The sequence below is a fragment of the Apteryx mantelli genome, chromosome 4 (assembly GCF_036417845.1).
Source record: "Apteryx mantelli isolate bAptMan1 chromosome 4, bAptMan1.hap1, whole genome shotgun sequence".
In the NCBI taxonomy this organism is placed as follows: domain Eukaryota; kingdom Metazoa; phylum Chordata; class Aves; order Apterygiformes; family Apterygidae; genus Apteryx; species Apteryx mantelli.
Window position 1 is genome coordinate 29,452,957 of NC_089981.1, and position 21,101 is coordinate 29,474,057.

At 40.4% G+C, this 21,101-nt stretch overlaps 1 protein-coding gene and 1 long non-coding RNA gene across 5 annotated transcripts in view; one reads left to right on the forward strand and one right to left on the reverse strand.

The window, feature by feature from the left end:
• SWAP70 (switching B cell complex subunit SWAP70) overlaps positions 1-14,910 on the forward strand; it is a 41,541-nt gene extending 26,631 nt beyond the window's left edge. For all 3 annotated transcript variants that reach the window (XM_067296113.1, XM_067296114.1, XM_013957947.2), the window contains 8 exons: positions 1,431-1,577; positions 2,033-2,141; positions 3,312-3,493; positions 7,360-7,467; positions 8,885-9,051; positions 9,851-10,049; positions 11,624-11,720; positions 12,744-14,910. In XM_067296113.1, coding sequence (XP_067152214.1) covers positions 1,431-1,577; positions 2,033-2,141; positions 3,312-3,493; positions 7,360-7,467; positions 8,885-9,051; positions 9,851-10,049; positions 11,624-11,720; positions 12,744-12,853 — 1,119 coding nt within the window. In that variant the 3' untranslated portion in view covers positions 12,854-14,910. The remainder of the gene's footprint in view (positions 1-1,430; positions 1,578-2,032; positions 2,142-3,311; positions 3,494-7,359; positions 7,468-8,884; positions 9,052-9,850; positions 10,050-11,623; positions 11,721-12,743) is intronic.
• Positions 13,856-18,590, reverse strand: LOC106497132 (uncharacterized). Of its 2 annotated transcripts, none has more exons than XR_001294759.1 (4): positions 18,318-18,590; positions 16,774-16,872; positions 15,863-15,988; positions 13,856-15,749 (listed from the first exon to the last, which is right to left on the reverse strand). It is a non-coding gene; the product is annotated as an uncharacterized lncRNA (long non-coding RNA). The 2 variants fall into 2 exon arrangements; XR_001294760.1 differs by having other exon boundaries at positions 15,863-15,994.
• Between the last annotated feature and the right edge of the window lie 2,511 nt (positions 18,591-21,101).

Consider the following 21,101-nt stretch of genomic DNA (forward strand, 5'->3'; position numbering starts at 1 on the left):
TTTTCCCCTCAGACTTGTAGAGAAAGGCACCTCTGACTTAAACATGTCACAGCACTTCTATTCTTTTGCTTGTGTCCAAAATTACTGTAGCTGAAAGACTTTACAGAAAAATGTTCCTTGGTCTTCTTTCCAATGTTTCAATCCTCTTAATTTGGAATACTCAGAGCATGGCAGTGTGTTCTATATGGCTGGTTCAAAGTTAAATTGATATAGGTGTTCAGTTTCCTCTGTGATTTGAATTTCTTCTAAATTATGAGTGGTTGCAGAAATAGCAGGTGTAGCTGAAATACCTGCAAACTGACTAGATTTCAGCCAGGTTCCCCTCCTTAAGGCCAGATAAAAAACCCAATGTCTGACAATGTCCAATTATGATATCATTCGCTGTGCACTCTCTTTGCCATGGGATTGTTTTTGAATTGCCATAGCCACACAGAATAAAGAATAATAGGGTGGTTCTTCGATTAAGGTTATTAGTTACTGTACTTAATATTGGTGCTTATATTTTGGAAATGTTAATATTCAGTTGAGACAAACTTGGAGGATTTGATCAGGCCTATTTATTATCATTATAGAACATCACACCTGTTATTCTTTTGTTTGTATAAAGTTCAGCAGCAACGTATGAGCTTTTCTTTCTTTTGAAATATTCTTGTTAATGGCAAACTTCATGACTTGGTTACAAGTCTCTCTCTCTCATACAGAAAGCTGAGTGAATCATCTGTCAGGAAAAATAAAATACTGTGGTATTATTTAAATTAGTGGTACAACTCCTAAGGCAAAATCCAGACTTTACCAGTGTTCCCATATCCCATCCCATAGGTACTCCGGGAGTATGGTTCCATTATCCGTTTTGCTAATGTGCTAATTGAAGTAGCTGCTGTTACTGGTGTGTGGGATCACTTAACAGGGTGCAGCGCAGTGAGTGTGTTGGCCAGGCAGAGCCACTCCCCTGCCAGAGGTGCTTTTGCTTTGGCCCGGGGCTTGGGCGCATAAGGGGCTGGATTTATGGTGCCTAGATGCAGGCCCACTTTTATCACTAGGATGTGCATCCACCTGGGACTGTTTTAATAAAGCCTATCATTACAGCACTACAGATGAGTCTTAGTGCTGGCAAGTGTCTCTGATTGACTGAAGAAAATTAAATAGTAAAGGTCATCAAAGAGGATCCAAAGAGCACATAGTAATTGTTCAGTTAGATGTCTTCAGATGACCCCGTTACTTAAAAATAGGACACAAGAATAGTACATGGCTTCTTGTGGGCTAAACAACAAATAGCAGTGTTCTGGTACTGGGAATGGAAGTGTCTAGGTGAAATATTTTAGAACTGTGATCAAACTTCTCTGAGTACAATGGGCCATTGAGCCACATAACTAAAAGTCCAGGTGGTCAACAGAGGCCAGGCATTTCAATTAATCCCTTGCTTTTTGCAGGGCTATATGTTGAAGAAAGGTCACAAAAGGAAAAATTGGACAGAACGATGGTTTGTGCTAAAACCCAATATTATTTCCTACTATGTAAGTGAAGATTTAAAAGACAAGAAGGGAGACATCATGCTGGATGGCAACTGTTGTGTAGAGGTAAAAAAAAAATATATATATATATATATATATATATATATATAAAATTTCTCCAAAAATAAGAATTTATTCTTTTTGTGTGTATGTGATGGACTCCTGATATCCATCATTAACACTGAAGTGATTATTTTCTTTTTCCTTTTGTATAAGTAGCTCGGTTGGTTTTCTGTCCTGGGATTGCTGTTGAATAAAGAGCCATTATTAAGAGTGTCTCTTGGTACTGAAGTGGGTGCTTGCATTCAAAATGAGAAAATCATCTGATGATTTCATGTCGAAGATATTATGCATAACAGGAGATTTTTTACTTTATATAAAAACAGGCCATAAACACTTTTTTATAAACTATTTTAAAGCTGGTATTTGTAGATATGTAACAGAACACTGAATAGAGGGGTCTTAACAATATAACATAGAATTTAATGTTTGGAAGCATAATCCTTTGTTATCCATTCTAGGCCTTGCCTGATAAAGATGGAAAGAAATGCCTATTTCTCATAAAATGTCTTGATAAAAGTTTTGAGATCAGTGCCTCTGATAAAAAGAAGAAGCAGGAGTGGATTCAAGGTAAAGATTCAGAAATCCTAAAGTTATGTGAAAGTTAAGTGCTTTGCTAAGCTGAAGTCTTAGGGATGTGCTTTACTCAAGTATGAAATTCTTGGTCTTGTGATTTTTGGGTGTCTCCATTTTGGACACGTGGAAAGAGATCTTTAAGGAGGCTGATGCTCAGAAAGAACTAAGGCTCCATGTGATGGGAATTAACTTTTATCAGGTACCTCAGTGTAGGCAGCCAAAACCAAAAAGAAAATGGATATTGTTTGCTTTTTCTATATGGCTGTACCTCTGAGCTCAGGATAAGGCTGGGAATTGGGGCTTCCTTTTCTGTTACCATAGTGAAGTTATTTCTTCTGTGATACCTTGCCCAGATACATCCTGAGTGATAGGTATATGCATCTTTTGCAGAGGTAGAAGCCCTTGCTAAGACAGAGTGGGCGATACCATTGAAACATGTACGGTATTTAAATATTTAGAGCTGCGTGCTTTCATTCACACTTCCCTCTTTACCTGAAGCATGTGTTTAATTACAGCAAAGTCTGATGTATGAATAATGATTACTGGCTTCCAAAATAAGATCTTGTTTCACAGTTGTGCCAGATGAATATCAAAATCATTTACCACTTCTCTACTTTGCTGCCTGAATACTTCCTTACTGAATATAAATAAATGAGAACTACTTTCTTACTGGGAGAAAGTTTTTCCATTTTATGACAATAAGAATAAAAAAGGTTAAAGGTTGGTTCTAGGAAAGTAAGTGAACTTATATGTTAGATAACATTTTTTACTTCTCAATTAGAATTACGGAATGTAGGTAGTGGGAAATCTTGGAGCTGTTTTTCTTGGCTAGGGGTGCAAATGATTTGCATTCAAAATGTCTTAGTATGTCCACTGCCTGTTAGAAAGAAATCAATGTTAGAATTGACGTAATGCACTGGAATTGCCTGACAGTCTCCTTGTGGGATACAGACAATGCTGAATGCCAAGTGTCTTTCACTTTTGATTTGTGTTGACAGCTAGGAAAACTAACAAACACAGTTATTTTTGATTTTAAAGTAAATGCATTAAAAAAACCCCAACCCCACAGCCATTCACCAGGGCTGCCCAGAAAGTTTTGCATTTCCCTTCTCTGGTTTTCTCTTACTTTTCTTCTTCCTTTGTGTCTTGCACATTCCTTTCCAGCCATACAGACCACTGTAAACCTGCTTAGAGGGGGGAACCCTCCACCCCACAAAGAAGCACGCCAGAAACGGAAAGAATTGCGCCAGAAACTGTTAGCTGAGCAAGAAGAATTGGAGCGGCAGATGAAAGAATTGCAAACGGCCAACGAGAACAAGCAGAAGGAGCTGGAGACTGTGAGAAAGGTGGGAGTGCGAGCAGGAGGTGCTGACCTTCAAGCTCAGTCTCTGTTATTGACATGAACTTCTGGAGGTATATTAGGCATCTATTTGCCTAATAGGTGTTCAGACACATTGAGCAAACTGCTCCAGGGGAGGTGAGCGTGTATCTGTAGGAGGCCTTAAGTAAGCACTCCTGCTTGTTCAGACGCAGTGAAACCTTAAGTGTTGGCTGCAGCCATTTCTAAGGACTCTTCAGCAGGCCCCGGATTACAGAAGTGACCCAGCCTAGCCCCTGTACATAGGAAGGTATTGTAAAGCTAGTGCAGCCTCTAAGCAAAGAAAATCCCAGCTGTGTGGGTGGTGTTCAGGGACTGGAGAATCTAGTATGCTCAGTTAATTGAGGGTTTTGTGTTTTTCCTGTTGGACACATCTAACAAATATAGCACTTTTTATTAAGATTTTCTTAGGCAGTCTTCCTGTTACGGTGTGTGAACTGAGGTGGGGGAGAAACACTTCTCTTGGTGCATAGTTAATACTTCCAGAGATAGAAGTTTAATTTACAGAGATTCCAAAGATGCAAAATCATTTTGTGTGTGTATGTGTGTAAATGTATAATTTTACTGGCATAATTAGGGGGAGGCTTATAGAAATGGTTGGTACGTTTCTCAGCTCTAAGTTGTTTAAATGCTATAAATGTTGTATTGAATTCTCAAAGCCTGATATTTGCCCTGGAAATTTATGAGTATTAGCAAATGCATTATAAATAAATTCACTACCTTATAGACAGCTTTTTAGTCTAAGTCTAAAGACTGGCAGAATATCTGCAAATAGCACGAAGGTGTGTTTGTTGTAGCTGCACACTAACAGTAGAGTGAAGATGCTGGTGGGCTTTGTATGCTGGAACAGCTGGTATCTCTGAAGTAGCTCTCCACAGAGACCTGATTAGCGTTCAGCTATACTTTCCAATTTTTTATTTTCTTTTGAAAAAGCTTACAAGAAGAGTTACTATGCTTTTATTGCTGTGATGCCTTTTAATGAGGTGTATCCCTTGAAAATAGCTTACAATGCCATCAAACTCTTCTCACTGCTGCTGCCTAACATCTCAGTCGCTGAACAGACTCCCGGCTGCCAGCAGCTCAGATCTTCACTCTATGCTTAGTCTAAAGTGTTCTGCCCAATACCTTCCTAAATTAATGATTTCCTTTTCATTACCATTTAGAACAAATCTTACTCATTTCTTGTGCTTTTCATAAATGAAAAAATATTAATTTTAGCCCTCAATTAGAAAAACTTCCGTGATCTTGAGAAAAAAGCTATAAATACTGTGAGAGCAGGTTGATGTGGACACCAGAAAGCAAATGAAAAACATATCTTTTCAAAAATCTTGTCATTAAGTCACAATTTGTGGCAAGGAACAATTTGTTTTCTTTTTTTTAATTAACCTTGTGTTGACAGTGTTTGACATGGGTATTATTCTGTTTAAATGAAGTCTGGCAGTGGAAAACCATCTTTCAATTTCATTTTAGCCCCTATATTCTACCATATGTTTAAGATTCAGAATGCAAAAGATGCTTTAAAGGCAGCCTGTGTTACTTACTAGTTACTGGTATGTAATATACCTCTTAACAGAAATCCTAGGGCTGGATTGCTGTGTTGAGTTTACTTTGTGGAGAGAAAGAGGGGAAAATAAGATGAGCGCAACCCCAAAGGAGCAGTAGGGTGTTGACAGGCTCCAGTGAGGCTTGTGAAAGTCACAACTGGTAAACTAAAGAGAATTGAGGTAAGAAGCATCTTTTAAACTGGATTAAAGTGATTTCTTGAGAAAAATAAATTAGTCTTGGCCATGAATTACTGCACTTCCACTAAGTAGAAGTACTGGGCAGCTACTGTATTGGAGGAATTTTATGTTTGATTGATTAGCTAGAAAAAATGTGCTTCAAGGAAAAGGCTATGAGAATGGTTTGGGAAACTGAATTGTGTCAGAGTGTTAGAGTTTGATTTGCTCCAAATGGCTGTGAGCCAGCCCATGGCAGCTGCCAAAGTGCACCCCGAGACTGGCTTGTGCTTTGATAGCTCCGATGGTAGAAAATATCAGATGTATGAGAACGTTTGTCTAAAATAGGGCTTTTTAATATCTTTCATATTTTTAATAGAATTTTGGAGATGCACGCTTTGAACAAACTTAAAAGGTAAATTTTGTTATGAAGAGGCCATGCAGAAGACATGTGCACCCATTCTGTTGCAGTTTGGGATTTTACATGGGCTTCTTCAGACCCTCTGCTAACTCCTGCTGTAATGGTGGGTCCTGTTGACACCTCTTCCCACCCCCCCCACCCCCCATTTTGGGGCTTTTCCCTAAACTATATAGTTATCCTGATACCCATAACCTTATCTGCCAGGAACTGATGTCCTCTGGCATGAATTAATCAGGCAGCTGATGATAAAGAGTATATTTTCACTCTTTGAAGAGTGTATTTTTTTGTATTTGCAGTGTATTTTCTTGTCAAGCTCTCTGGCAAGAGCCTGCCAGTGACTTTGTGAGGGCACATTCTCCGTCTCAGATCAGGATTGGCAATGTTTGTTTAATTTAGAAGTGGGTCAGGAAATCAAAAGAAAACTTCATGTAAATAGCCATCTTGGATTTTACCACAATTATATGCTTAGGAGGAGGCAGAGGAGGAGCTTTAAAAAAACTGGTAGCATCGTTTTAGTCTTTTCAAGGACAGCAATTCTGTAAGTAAGTACTATCTTCTACAACTTAAAACAGAAACTCTTCTTCTTCCCTTCTCTGAGTTTGTCCATCTCAGGCTACAGTGATATTGCAAGCACTTACAGGAATTAGTGTTGGCTGGGCACTTTTGATCCTTAGACCTCTAATTACTTCACCTGTGTTGTGTGAAGAAGAAGAGTTAAATGTGGGGACCTTTCCAAAGTACTTAGAAAGGTGGGTGTCCCTCTCTTCCTGAACGTCTGTGGACGTAGCCCCGCATATTACAAAAAGGTGCTTGCTTTTTGTTTTCTGCTTCCTCCTAAGCTTTAGGTCAATTTCTTAGGAAAATTCTGCGAAAGGGTTATTTTCGTTTGCACTATCGTTAAAGTTTTGGCTGATGCTAGTACTGCATTTCTAGCCTTCAGAGTGTTCTAACAATACACGCTATCAAACTCCTGATGAAAGGAGAAAGTGTTACCACCTTTATTTGTGAAATGAAGATGCCAAAAAAAAAAACATTTAAGTAACTTGTGAGAAGTCATGAAGGTACCAGCATCTTGGTTTCCCTGTCCTAAACTCTGATTAGGCTACTCTTTTTTTTCCCCCTAATTTCAAGTGGTGATTATTGGCTATAATTTTATTTACCTTACATGGCAATTTTGGGGATGTTAAAGGGTTGTGATTCACAGTAGCATAATCACTTATTATAGTCAAACTTTGTGGCACTTCTGCTTTCCCATGGTAATTTAATGTTTCTCTCTTCTGTGTGAGCTTTATGCGTTCTGGCATGGCTTCACTGTTGCTGGAATTACTTTCTAGTCCTGCATGCAAATGAACGGGATGCAGTTTTCCATAACTGTATCCTACCCCATATGAATTAGAGAAGGAAAGACAGTGACTTCTGTCGACTATGCAAAGCAGAACTCACAGGGAACTTGGAGGAGGTCTGGTAATTGGTTTTTAATTTGCAAATTTAAAATTAGCTTGCAATGATAAGATTAAAAATTATATTTAAAATAATATTTAGAGATTGAGAATAGATTTGGACTTTGTTTTTTGAAAACAAATCTGAAGATTTCTTGCTTAAAAAATTGTTAAATGAAATTCCATGTTCCCAAAACGTTTTAGTTTTGACAAATTGTTTTTTCCTTCCTTCCTTTTTTTCCCCTTCCCTCCACAGCAACTGGAAGCAGCAGCTGCACGTGCTGCTGAGGAGGAGAAGAAAAGACTTCAGACTCAAGTGGAATTACAAGATCGATTCAGCCTAGAGCTGGAGAGAGAAAAAATGGTGAGTAGCACAAGTGACTTTTTGCCATGATTACACTTAGTGAGCAATGCTTTCAGCAATGACTTCACTCATAGGCAGTCACTGAAAGGATTCAGATAGGTTTTGCAGGAGGTATCAGAATGCAACATGGGTTGCCTTTATTAGAAATACAGAAATAAAATATTTATCCTAGTGAATACAAACACTGGAACAGCCTGCATACAATCTGGATAGCATTCAAGGCTTAAATGTTATTAGAAAATTGGGAATAAAATGATCCATTTTACAAGATAAACGCAGACTGAAGATATCCTTCCACTTTTTAAAGATGGAGAACCTAAGGCCAGTGCATATTATGTGAATATGCAAAATGAATATAGGCATCATTAAAACCCACTTTAGGAACTTTTGGAATTAATTGTATTTTTAAAACTGTTGGATTTTTATGTTGTGTGGTTTATATATCTATTTCAAACTTTTTATATATATACACGCACACATGTATTTTTTGTATATACATATATATGTAGATGTGTGTGTATGTGTGTATATATATATATTTATACACATACATACACACACACAGGCACACGCACACAAATAACAGCATTTTAAAGCTACCATACTTAAACATTAATATATATATATATAAATGTTTAAAAAAAAATATATATATATATATGGCATGGTATATAAGGGGTGTGTGTGTGTGTGTGTATAAATAAATAAATAAATAAATTAATTAAATAAGCATGGTAGCTTTAAAATGCTGTTGTTGTAATCCACACCCAGATTTCCAAAAGAAAGAATTTTCAATCTTGAAGGGCTTTTTCAGGCATAAAAAGGATGACTCTGGCACCCTGTGAGCATTCCTTGTGTCCTGCTCTGATCAGTTAAAGGGTGCGACATGAGGAGCAGAGACTGGGTGACCTTAAATGGTGAGGAGGTGAGGGAGAGCCTCCCTTCCTCTGTCACTTACCTCCAGTTTATCACTTACCTCCATAGCAGATTTCCAACCCCTTTATCCATTGCAAGTTGCAGTGCCATCATCTAAATGTAACTGTGAAATACACTATGGAGGGAGGGCTTGCCGAAGGAAAGTCGTCGAAACAGCGTAACTAAACCAGCCTGACCTTTGCCTCTGGACACTTTACCAGCTTTTTTTTTTCTTTTTTTTTTTCCAAAGTGACATGACCATAGTGATAGAAGTTAAGTTTAAACAACTGTAAGAATTCTGTGCTGCCTGAAGTAGGCCAGTTCAAGTGACCTGCATTTTTTTATGCTGTTAATCACACATTTTGCCAGTCTTACTCTGCAGGCAGCAGGAAAAGGTCTGTCTTTGGAAAAATCTCATCTGAGGGAAACCTGGTACTTCCTTTAAAAACTGGAAACCTCAGTTAAATGGTAGCTCATCTGTGTCCTCAATTTATGCTGCTAGGTAAGACAAAAAATGGAAGAGCAGGTTGCTCAGAAGTCGTCTGAACTGGAACAGTATTTACAGAGAGTACGTGAACTGGAAGAAATGTATAAGCAGCTACAGGAAGCTTTGGAGGATGAGAAACAGGCTCGTCAAGATGAAGAGACTGTTAGGAAACTTCAAGCCAGGTAGGGTTTTACCTAGCAGAGACTTATTTCTACTGATTTCCCCTCTTCTCTGCCAAGTAATAACGAATAACTGCCATATTATTAAGAGGAGATTTTTTTTTTTGCATCCTGGACACATTGCTGGAAAGGGAGAGAGTATCTTAAAGGCAGAACAGATTTGTTCCTTAAGCTATGAAGTCTAAGGGTGGTATTTATGGTTTTTATATATGTTTGATTTCTTAGCCCTCATAGCGAGAGTTCTTACCAGTGGTAGTGCTGCCCAGCAATTTCAGAAAAGCAGACTCATTTTTATTTTTCATTGGGTGTTGTACCTGTGTACATTTGAAAAATAGAGACCACCATGGGCAGACTTTTCAGTTGTGTATTTTATAAAGCAGTAACTCTAAAATATGATTTTCTGTGTCAGCTTGTATTTTATCACAGGTTTAAATTCAAGTTGATAAAGAGTTAAGTCTCCTCTTTCTCTTTTGAGTTCTGTTTAGAGTGGATATTTTGCTTCATACATTCAGTCCTGCTAAGACAACTAAGATAACTCTTGCATGTTTGTTTCTTCTGTGGTTTTCAGTATTGTGCATTTGCATTATTGACTAAAGTCTCTGAACAGTGCTTTGTAGCAGTCAAACTACTGGCATGATTTTAGTTTTATATTGAAAATAAGCCAATAAGCAGTATTTTTACCGGCTTTCCAAGGTTTAAAAAAAAAATTAAGAAAATAATTAGCTAGGCTTCCCTATGTGTATGCTACGTAATGGATACAGCTTACTTTAAAATGCAGTTAACATTGCAATCTTCATTGCAGATTACTGGAAGAAGAGTCTGCAAAGAGAGCAGAACTGGAAAAATGGCACTTGCAGCAGCAACAGACCATTCAGATGACAGAAGCAGAGAAGCAAGAGCTGGAAAACCAGAGACTGATAAAGGAACGGGCTCTTCAAGTTGCCATGCAACAACTGGAACAGCTTGAACTGGAAAGGAAGGAGGCCCTTGGGCAATATGAGGTGAGCTGTTCTGTTCATCACCCTCTCATACTTAGCCAGGTATCATTCAGTATTCAGTAGTTTAACTGAATTTAAAATTCATCAGTGCCATGCTTGTTTAAGGAGTGGTAAGATACAAGGTTTATAAAAACAGGTAGGAGTGTTATGTTTTTTTTTCACCCTAGACCAGTGGATATATTTGGAGTGGAGGGCAGCTTTCAGATGTTCCACCCTTCTATTCTTTTATCCCAATTATGTGCAAGCCAGCTTAGTCACATCCTGAAATACTCTTTATCCTTCTGTCTTCTACTATAGACTAACTATCTGTATGCAGTCCCATTGCTGCCATGACTAATGCCTTATGCTCTTGAGTTAATTATCTGTGCAGTGTTTTGATATAATGGGGCAATGTTGTCTTCTACAGATTAAAAATATAAGAGCTGCTGTAGGCACTTGCCCCTCAAAAAGGTATTTAAACACTGAACTGCTGTCAAGGATAGGTAGAAATTAGCCCAGATTTTCAACATTGTGACAGGGCCGCATGTCCCAAACACCAGGCCTGTGCCCTGCTCTGCTGAGAAGCATTTTTGGTGAAGGTCAGTCAGTTAGCTGCATTTATGGAGGAAATAGGAGTCAGAACGCAGTGAGTAGGGAGACTGAACTGAATCGCTGCATTTTTTCTGGGGCTAGATGTGTTGATCCTGCATCTATTTGGATAAGAAAACAAAACACGACTAGAGTTCTGTTTAACTTGGGAGTGTATTTATGCTATCTGTGCCCTTGGGCTTAGCTATGCGAAGGATAAGCTTGATGCTTCAGTGAGCTGTCTTGAGTAGCATGGAATACAAATATTGCAGGGACTGCAAGAAAGGGCCAGCTGAGACACAGATGGAGTAGTTACAACTTACCGTGTTGGTGGTACAGCATATGCCATCATGGGAGTTACTTTTGGATAATACTTGCATGTTTCCAGATGACATCTGTGACTTTTTGTGTCTAAAACATGATTTACTACTCCACATGACTGGCTGAATACAGTGGCCTTAAAACAAAAAACAGATGGTGGAGTAGGTCACTGGGGTAGTTAAGTCATTATTTTAGACAAAATGAAACGTTCTGGCCTTCCATTCAGGGTGGAGCATTTGAAATTGAGCAAAAGAGCAACTTAGACTGAAGAGTAGCTCCTCCTTGCTCGAGGGTGGCAGTAGTGGTCCTTTCCATGTCTAACATCTAATCATTTCTGCTGGAGAGAGGGGACTGCTAAATGATCTTGGCTCAGAATGGAAAATGCATCTTCTTATTTTGAAACTACAGTTTATGCTTTCAGTCTTCATGGAGTCCTACCCATGTCACTGCAAAATCTTTTACAACCTGGTTATTTTTGGATTGTGGTTTGAGGGCTTACTTTCATATGGCTATTGATTGACTAAACTAGTTAAGATGGTGATCTGAAATGGAGTGGTCCTGTCTACACTCAGCACATCGTGCTGGCTAGCACACAGTGGTTCAGTTTTTAGATTTAAAAGGACTTCTCTCTTTCTGTATAAATGGAGTAAAGTTGTTCTTGTTTTCACATGGTCTGTATCTTATTTCAGGAGGTTAAAAAGAAGTTGGAAACAGCAGCTAATAACACCAAAAGTTGGAAAGATAAAGTAGCTCATCACGAGGGACTAATTCGACTAATAGAGCCAGGTACGTTATCAAAAAATCACAAATTAACATTGTACTCATTCTGTCTCCTATATGTTAGATCACCTAAATCACTAAGTCTGCCTCTTCCTGTAACTTAGTGGTTTCACAACAGCCTACAAACATTACATTTGTCAAAACTGCTGATTGTAATAGGATCTTTTTCAAAGTGGTAGAATTGTCAGTTTTCCAAACACTGCATTCAGAACCTAAGTGGAGCGAGACAGGCACAAATATCTGTTCTAACCAACTGTGCAATAACACTCTCAAGATCAGGTGTGTGCAATACCAGCACCAAAGGATCTTTGTTGATAAGATTAGTGCCCTTGAGGATTTGGTCCTGCTTGAAATAGATTAGTGATGATCATGGGAGCAAATACAGGCTCTTACTTGTTCAAGGGGAGGATGACTATTAAAGCCTGGTACTTGAGGTTTGTTGAAATCTGAACAAAACTAAAAATTGGAAACTCTCAAGTCTTTACCTTCATTGGCCCTGCTAAAACTTTTTTAACCTCAAATCAAGATGCAACCTGAACATAGCATGTTTGGGTGTTTAATGTAGTTAGCTTAAATACTGAATGCCAAAAACAAGAAGTGAAGACACCTAAAAATTGATTTGATTTTTAAGAAAAGCTTAATTTCTCTACCTGCATAGTATGCCAGCCCAGAGGAAAGTGGCTTTGTAATGCAGTGATGGAGATTTCCTTCAGGGACATCTGTAAAGGCAAGAAGAAGGGAGGTTACTAAGTCACAGCTGTTTTGGAGAAAAGGTGGGAGATACAGACACAAAAGACTGTAGCAGTTCAGAACTTCTCAATGAAATATCTTCACTGACTTTGTCGTGGACATTGCTCCCTCCTCGGTTAAGAGGGTCCTCAGGCCACTCTCTTGAGAGAGTTCCCAATCACAAAAGACACAGCAGCTACCAAATAATCCTGTAGTGACACTCAGCCTGTTCCACCGAGGGTATGTGAGCAATGTTACAGTTGGAAATGTCTGTTTCAAGTATTTTACTCTGTCTTCCAGGCTCCAAGAATCCTCACTTAATTACAAACTGGGGTCCAGCGGCCTTCACTGAAGCTGAACTTGAACAAAGACAAAAGAGCTGGAAGGGGAAAAAGGCCACTTCAGAGTAACGCTGGTTGTTGAAATACCATTTGCAAATCGAAACCCACCTTTGTTCATTCTGCTTCGCACAGAACAGCTTATTGCTTATGCAGATCTTAGTTTGCTCAGCAGATTGGGCCCTTCTATAAAGGAAATACTATTTACCACATAGGAGTATCTATTCATAGCTCAGTAATTATAATATGTGGTGTCTGACAATACTTGCTGTTTTCCCTCACATTTCTAGAAATCCTGTTCTCTTATAGAAAACTTTTCAACTGAAAATTTTTATTTATATGTAGCTTGTGACAGTTGTTCCTATATTAGCTTGTAACAGTCTGACAGCATCTAATTGATCAGGCAGTGTCACTTTCAAAAAATGAGGGAAGCAGTTGTCATATTGGTTCAGTTAGTTAGTATAATTTAAACCCAGGATAAATTAATTCTGAAGTTTCTGTGCAACTCTGAGATAGAGCATTACCTTTCCTTCCATTTAGTCTCCTTTTGTTTTTTCTCTGTCTGTCAGTTCTTCACATGGTGGGATTAGTGCTCAAATACGTTCTTCCTTAGTGAGGGGCAGGCTGGCATCAGTAGGTGCCAGTGGCTGCTGTTTACCAGCTTGTCTGTTTTCATATCCTGTTTTAATCTGTTCGCAGGAATCCAGACAAAAGAATTGGAAATAAGCATGTGCAAAATGCTGCCCTAAAGCATTTGGAAAAAGCAGTGATGCAAGATTGTTCTTGCAGTGCTCCATACTTGGGATGTGCTTAAAAAAATCCGAGAGCACCTTGAAAGCCATATGCTTTCCCATTCATAGTTTAAAAGATGCACAGTTTTGACTTACTTACAGATTTCTGGAGAGGATGAATGGAAGATGATAGCACATATAGGCCAAATATCATCTGTATCAGGTCTATGTTTTTACAAGAAATCTGATTATAACATACCTGTGTTTAGATGCAGCACTTTGTCTTGTCTTATTCTTCATTGGAGTACAGATTCCAAACAAGGTAGTAATACAAGAAGAAAACTAAATTTCACATTTTTATTTGAGATAAAAATGACGAATGTGTAGCAGTATTGCTTAAAAAAAAAAAAAGATTACTTGGTGTCAGTGAAGTAATTTCAGCATTTCTAGTAACTAAAAGCATTCCAAAAAGCCTGCTTACTGCTTTGCTTCAAAATTCTCTCTAGGAAAAAGCCAGTTACTTCTGTTTCTTTAGGGAACGGGAACAAGTGTGTGATTTCGCTTTGTAGAAGTTCTACACTAGAGAAGAAGTCAATCTGTTGCTAAGTGAAATAATATTCATGCTAAACTGCACAGACATTTTGAGAAATGAGACCCCTTGTGAAGAGCAGGTGCCCAGTGGTGTGGCTCGTTAGTGAGCTTTGACCGCTGTATGTACACCAAACACGTACACCCATCTTTCAGCACCTACTTTTTAGTTCAGCTAAGTGTTAAATTATTTTTAGTAAGTAGGAAGTGAATGTTTTAGACAGATGATAACCAGTACAGTGCTGTGATACTCAAATCCCAGAAGAGCATAAGTTGTACAAAACTGATCTTAAGATTTGAAAGTCGATAGCATTTTATTTGCCTGTTAACTAAGACTCACTCAAATACTGGATCTTCTCAAACATTTACTCTCTGCGGTTATATTTTTATACTAATTAAAATCTTTAATGTTTTAGTAAACAGTGTGCTCTGCTCATTAGAATGGCAGGAAAATGCAGCATCTTCCTATTTATATTTACTGTACAGGAAAACAATAGCTTGCTAACAAGGCCTTTTAAAAATTGATTTTGTTTACAGAAGAAATGTGAAAAAACTGTAATAGAAATACTAATGTATACATTGTTAAACTTTGCTAAAGGAGATGGAACAGTATTTATAACTACCCCAACACCTTTTTACATGGAAAGTGGAAGGTGTATTGGGCTAAACTTGTTTAATTTTTTTTTCTAACAGTCTTTATTTTGGACAATTGTTTTTTTAAGAACACCAAATGATGCATGTTTTCCTATTTTTTACTGTTCTTTAGAATTGGCTATTTAATAAAGTAATGCAAAGTCATTTACAAATTAATTATTGGTTCTCTGTATGTTCTGGTGGTTCTTTCAGAATATAAGCAAATGCCAGTAACTGTTGTGTGGAAATACTAATATTTTGAAGAAAGAAATGGTGTTAGAATTAAAGCCATAACAGATACTGGTGATACAGATAATCAAGTTTGTCTTAACAGCAACACTTTTCTTACATGTCCATATGCAGTACACCTTAATACAGACGTGCTTCTGTGGGCAAAACAGCTCTAAATAAAAATGTCATCCACATAAGTCTTTCTTAGTCACCATTTATCAGAAAAAGAAATGAGACAAATCTGCTCGCACTGTTGTCGCTGCCTGCTCTGACAGGCAGTGACATGTTGCAGAGTGAAAAGGGGAGGAAAAAAATCAAAACATGAACAAATGCCTTTTGAGCAAAAATCCCACTTTAGAAGTCGTCCACTAAAGCTATGCTAATCATAGCATTCACCAAGAGTAGCGCTGTGTGAGTCAGAGTCGCCACATCTCATGAAACTGCAGCATGGAAAAAGCCAGCCCCCAGGGAGAGCTCACTTCCGGTGAGCCCAAAGGTTACAGCGCTCTTATTCTAAAAGACAGACGAAGCTGATCCTGCTGCAGGCATCCTCAGTGAAATGCTGTGCCATCCCAGTCGCTGTTTGCAGGACTGCACGCCCGTTCCGTCCCTGAGGCTCCCTGCAAACCCTCTAACCACCAGGCTTACCTGTGCCTGTGGAGCCCTGAAGAGGGCAACAGAAAGCTACCGCTGCTGTTCTTGCAACATCTGTAAGATGCGCTGGAGACTTCTGTCATCTTTGTCTGCCAGATTCAGTTTTACCTTCTGCTGATGGTGGAATTAGCCTGCAAACCAATAGTACAGTGTCATGCTTTTTTTTCCTCCTAAGACAAAACAGTTTTTTCCCTGTGACCATTTTATGGAGTTGAATGTATGAGAATGATACATCCTTACTCACTCATTTCTGAATTGTAACAAGCAAGTTTCCAGCAGCTCATCTTGCTTCTGTTGTTTAACTTTTCCTGAGTATACAGCCACAAAGGCAAAGCTTAGATGGAGAAGCAACATCGAATTAGGACAACTTCTGTAGCTAGGAAGAAAAAGGAAAAAAAAAAAATCCCAAGCAACCTTTCAGACATGCAAGCCTTTCTGGAACAGTAGCTGCACCATCCATTTCAGTGGAAGTGAGCTGAAAACAACTGCTCTCATTTTATCTTGATTACATGAAGCAGTTAATTTTTTGATCAAACTGGTGTGTGGCCAGGAAAGGGAATATCCATAAGATCTTTTAGCCCCTCGAGATAGAGAGGTAATTTATTGTGAAGTAAAGGGAGCAGAGGTGAGGAATTAGTAGCATCGCTAATAAAACTAAAAAACTCCCACCACACTAAAAAAAGATTTTAGGTCCCCCCCCCCCAGCAGGTGAGGACTTTCCAATACTGCCTGGACTATGCAGTTTATTTGACAAGGGTGGCTGCTTTTGTTTTTTCAACTTTCCAATTCAAGGTGGGAGCCCCCATTGTGTGCCGAGTCCTGGGTCATGCCTGGACTCCAGCTGCCATCTGGTGGCAGCTTCTCTCAAGCACCAGAGCTTTTCCAGCATCAAATTATTAACAACTGGGGCGGAGTGCAGGGGTTACATACACTGTTGTTAATGTATTCCCCATCCTGAGACAATGGAAAAAAACCCCACCATTCAGCTGATGTGGTGCTGCCCTCTCATTTAAAAATCTTCAATCATTCCCTTTCAACAACTGTAACATCCATTTACAAGAAAAAGTTCAATGAATGACATACATACATACATAAAAAGGCTAGACAAAAATTAACTAACTGAACCAGAGCTTTGATTGATTGCATTAAGATTACCTTGCTGCTCTCATCACTGTACTTGGCCTTCAGTGACTTAACGACCTAGTTCAGTTCTTCTCAGCTTAGTACATGTGATCCCAGAGATGTCTCATGATCCTAGAAAACAAGTATTTTACATTATCAGTGTTACCACAGGCCTATAACAAAAGTATGCTCAGGGCCTTGCATCCATTTTAGGTATATTTTTGGAAAAAAAACAACCAAAAAACCCCCAAACCCAAACAAACACCTTCACCAAGGAAGAATGAGGAATGCAGTCAGCTACATCAGCCAGCAGCCTCTTGCAGCTGCAGCGCAAAGCCTGGGCTGCCACACAGGCCCTGTTAAAAGCAGTAACTAGCAAGACAGGCAGCAGCGATGACGATGGTCTCAAGCATGAGAGCCAGGGCAAGGAGGAGGTATAAAGAAGGTCACCTACCTGTAACTGGCATTTTCCCAGGTGCCTTGTCTACACATCTGGTTTATCTTTCATCCACCTTCAGTTTTCCCCCATCCTACCCAACAGTGTTCATTGCACTGCTGGATAAACCCCCCTGAGGCTGCAAGAGGCCGGGGGGGGGGGCGCAGTGCCAAGAAAAGGATGCGCATGCTCTGGCTCACATACTCCCCTTGCAGGAGCAGGACCCGGCTTCATTTCTTCAAATCTCAAGGGAAAAAAAGACCAGCTTTTGGTTTAAAATGCTTTGGGGCTCACTGCCTGGCAGGGTGAGTGGCCATGTAGACACGATGTCCTTAGGAGTCTAGTTAATGTGGTCACAATATACTTCAGAAGTTCCAAAATAAAAAGCAAATAATAGAAAGTTTTTAACACTACATGAATTTAGAGACTATTTTTATAGATGGAGTCTCATTGCAAACTTCAGCTATTTGGAAATGCCAAGGAAGTAAAAGTGCAGCAGAGTACTGTTTTATGAGCACTGGCTTTCCACATCTGTCACAAGTACACATTAGAAATCTTTCTAAAAATGGCAAGACCACTAGTTGCTTTAACACTTACAACAGAGAGACTTGGAACATGGTAGCAGCTTCTCTACTCCAAAATAAAATTAAAATTGGACCAATATGATACAAAACACAAGATAAAAGTACTCTGAAAAGCCCTGAGAGGGACATTTAATGAGACAGTTGTAGCACAAACTCAATCCCAGAAAGACCTTAACAACCCAGCCTCTCTCTCTCTCCACATTATTTCTGATGTTTTAGCCTAATCCAGAGAGGTAATGTTAAAGGATATATGCAGCTGGCCCGTGATAGCAATAGCAGATTGCTGATAAAAAGACACAAAAAATAAATAAAACAATTCACTGATAGGCTAAGTACTCAACCCTCACTCTTCCCCACTAGTCATGAAATCATTATTTTAAACTCCTTAATAATAATAGAAAAAAAAAAAGCACACAAAAAATCTGTCTACCTTAGTCAGTGTGCTCACTGCTCTTTTGCTGGTCAAAGGAACTTGCTCTAGTGCCAGCTTTATACTCTGTTATTAATATCATTGATAATTAATAGAGCTACTTACAACAGTTAAAGCACATACATACCTTGTACAGGATCAGGGCCTAATGTCTTCATGCACACGCTCATCTGCCATTATTCCCAGTGCTGCTCTCTTCTAAGCGAGCAAAAGCAATGTTTGTCATACATTTGGCCATGATTAGCACAGATCACAAGCTCCAGCCCAGACAGGCCACAAGCCTGCATCAGCTGGTCTTGCCCACAGGTGCACAATGTGCCTGTGTCCTTTTACCTAACCTGACCAACAAGTCTCATCTGAACACACTGGCACCTCAGACGGGGCGACAAACGCAAGCACGACAAGGTTTCAGAAGCAGCACGCGCTTCTGCAGGGCTGCCATTTGTAAGCGGTTTCGGTGCCTAGGAGAATATGGGAATTTCCACAAGTCTTTACGCTCTGCAGATGCTCGTGCCACTTAGCGCTGAAATAACTTGTACAACAGTCTCATAACAGCCTTTCCCTGGATAACAGAGAGCAGCTTCAGAGGCAGCCAGGAGAGTTCATTTCCGCCTGTTCTGTGTCTCAGACTACCTGCTAAGTCCTAAACCCAGAGCCTCTCCATACTTGCTCCATTCCTGTTTTTTGTAGATGTGGAAACAGGAGGCAGCTGGGCATAAATCACTGGCTGCTGGGCTCCGCGTGGCCATACATGGCCTCTCTTGCAAAAGAAACGTGCCTGACAACCGCTCCACACGCTAGTATTGGTGCCTTCTTTATTTCCAGGTTTGCAGCAGTTTCCTCAGGGCTCCTTCGCTGTCACCCTTACCCATGGCAAGTGCCAAACCAGCAGCTATTATCAGGCTGGGAAATCCTCCCTGCTGGCAGGCAAAAATCCAGAGCATATATTCCTCAAAATTGCATTTCCAAGAGAATGAGCAACCAAGGGCTAGCGCAGGGCATGGGGGGGGAGGGGGTACAAGAATCAGCTCATGAAAGGAGAAAAGGAAACCACAGTGGGTGCTAACAGCCATGTCCAGGCAGAGCTGCTCCCTTGCGCTTCTGCCTCGCTCCATGGAGAGCTGCACCGGTCCTGCTCGCCTGAGGAGGCCTCTGCTGCCATTTCCTCCACTCACCCAGGCTCTGGCCATTCAATCCCACTGCTACTGGAGGCGAGCAAGCTGACAGCGCACCCAGTTAGCAGGCATTTGTCACGGAGCGAATTAGACGTGCTCTGTGGCAACGAGCCAGCACCGCTGTGTTATCAGAAAGCTTGGCACTGAGCCCCGGGCACAGCGCTCACCACGCACCACTGCCAGCCTAACGGGGCTGTACAGCCACTACTCCTCCCACTTTCTGTTCTCTTCTCATTTTTATCTGGCCCCTCCTGATCAGCTCCGACTCCCCACATGCCAAAGAGGCGCTAGAAGAGCAACACGAGTCTTCCAAGGCCCGCAGCTAACGACCAGGACCCGCTGCGCAGGACTCAGCCAGCTCCTGCCCCGGCAGGCCGGCGAAGCATTTGCAGCTGCTCCCCTGGAGCGCAGCAGAACAATGAGAAATGCCAGCTCCGCCGCAGGAATGCGGGAGACACCGTGGCGGGGGGCCTTGGGCGTCTGGGCAGGATTTACTCACGGCTTGGCCGCAGACCAGAGGTTGCCATTTCACCAGCGCTGCCGTCAGGGCCAGGGTGACATCAGGAACGTTTCGCCGGCGTCCCTTCCCCGCCGCAGCCGCCGCCGAGCGCTGGACGCCAGATGGCAGGCGGACACTGCCGCACAGCCCTCCAGCACAGGCACTTCGGAAAACAGCTTTCAAAAATAAAGCCCGTCTTTTGTGGACTGCTAATTAATCACATCTGCAGATCATGTTTTGAAAGGCAGATTCACACAAATTCAGTACAATGGGTTTTTTTTAAGCTGAGTCAGTAGCATGCTTTGAGCTATATTACTTGTGTACGTGCAGCAAAACTCACTAGTAATGCATCAGAAAAAACTCACTATTTATGTGGAGGGAAAGCACAAGCAACACTTAATTAAAACTTTTTCATTACGGTTCTGATAACTTGTCTTACCAAAGAAAAGCAAAGAGAGCAAAGATCAGGTAGCTTATGAATGAGAAGGGTATCAGCACACTGAAGTCATCACAGCACGGGGGACTTTGACCTAATGGCAAGGGCTGGGCGGTAGCAATGCATCTCAGCCCCTTGTTCGCTCGGGGTACATCGGTTACCTCGGCTTACTCAGGTGACTGAAAAGAGGGTCTGCACCCATAGCTGTGATGGCTCAGTTTTTGTCAGACAGTTACTGTATCGAGTAACATTTTCCCTAAACAATTTACGAACCTTAATCCAATTTCGAAATGTAGGGGAGGCTAATATTGCATTACATTACTTCAGCTCACAACTGCTTGTGTCATAAACTCTTGAGAAGTGGAGTTCGATGTTTTTTTCCAGAAAATGTTTGTTGGCCCACAAAAATCCTTGTTTTGTCTTAGTTCAGCAACCAAAATGGGGAGTTTTCAATCTCCAAAAATAAATCAAAGCCACCATGATGCCTGCAGGGTATTTGTTTCTCCATAGGAACGTGAACCTGGTGGTTTAGTTTAAGAGAGATTAAGCTAACTCTCGCATTTTCTACATTCCTCTTTTTCCTGATATATCAAGATCGACAGGTTTGAACTGTTGCTTTAATGAAAACCTACTACTCCTGAGAGGGTTTCCTGTTTTAGAAAGATGATATTTCAGAGCTACAAAATTCCAAACAATTTGACTTGCTATCACCTTCGTCAAGTCCCTTAACCTCCTTACGCCTCACTCGCCCGTTGATGCGACATGACTGATACTTATCAATAAAACAGCACTGAGGCTAAT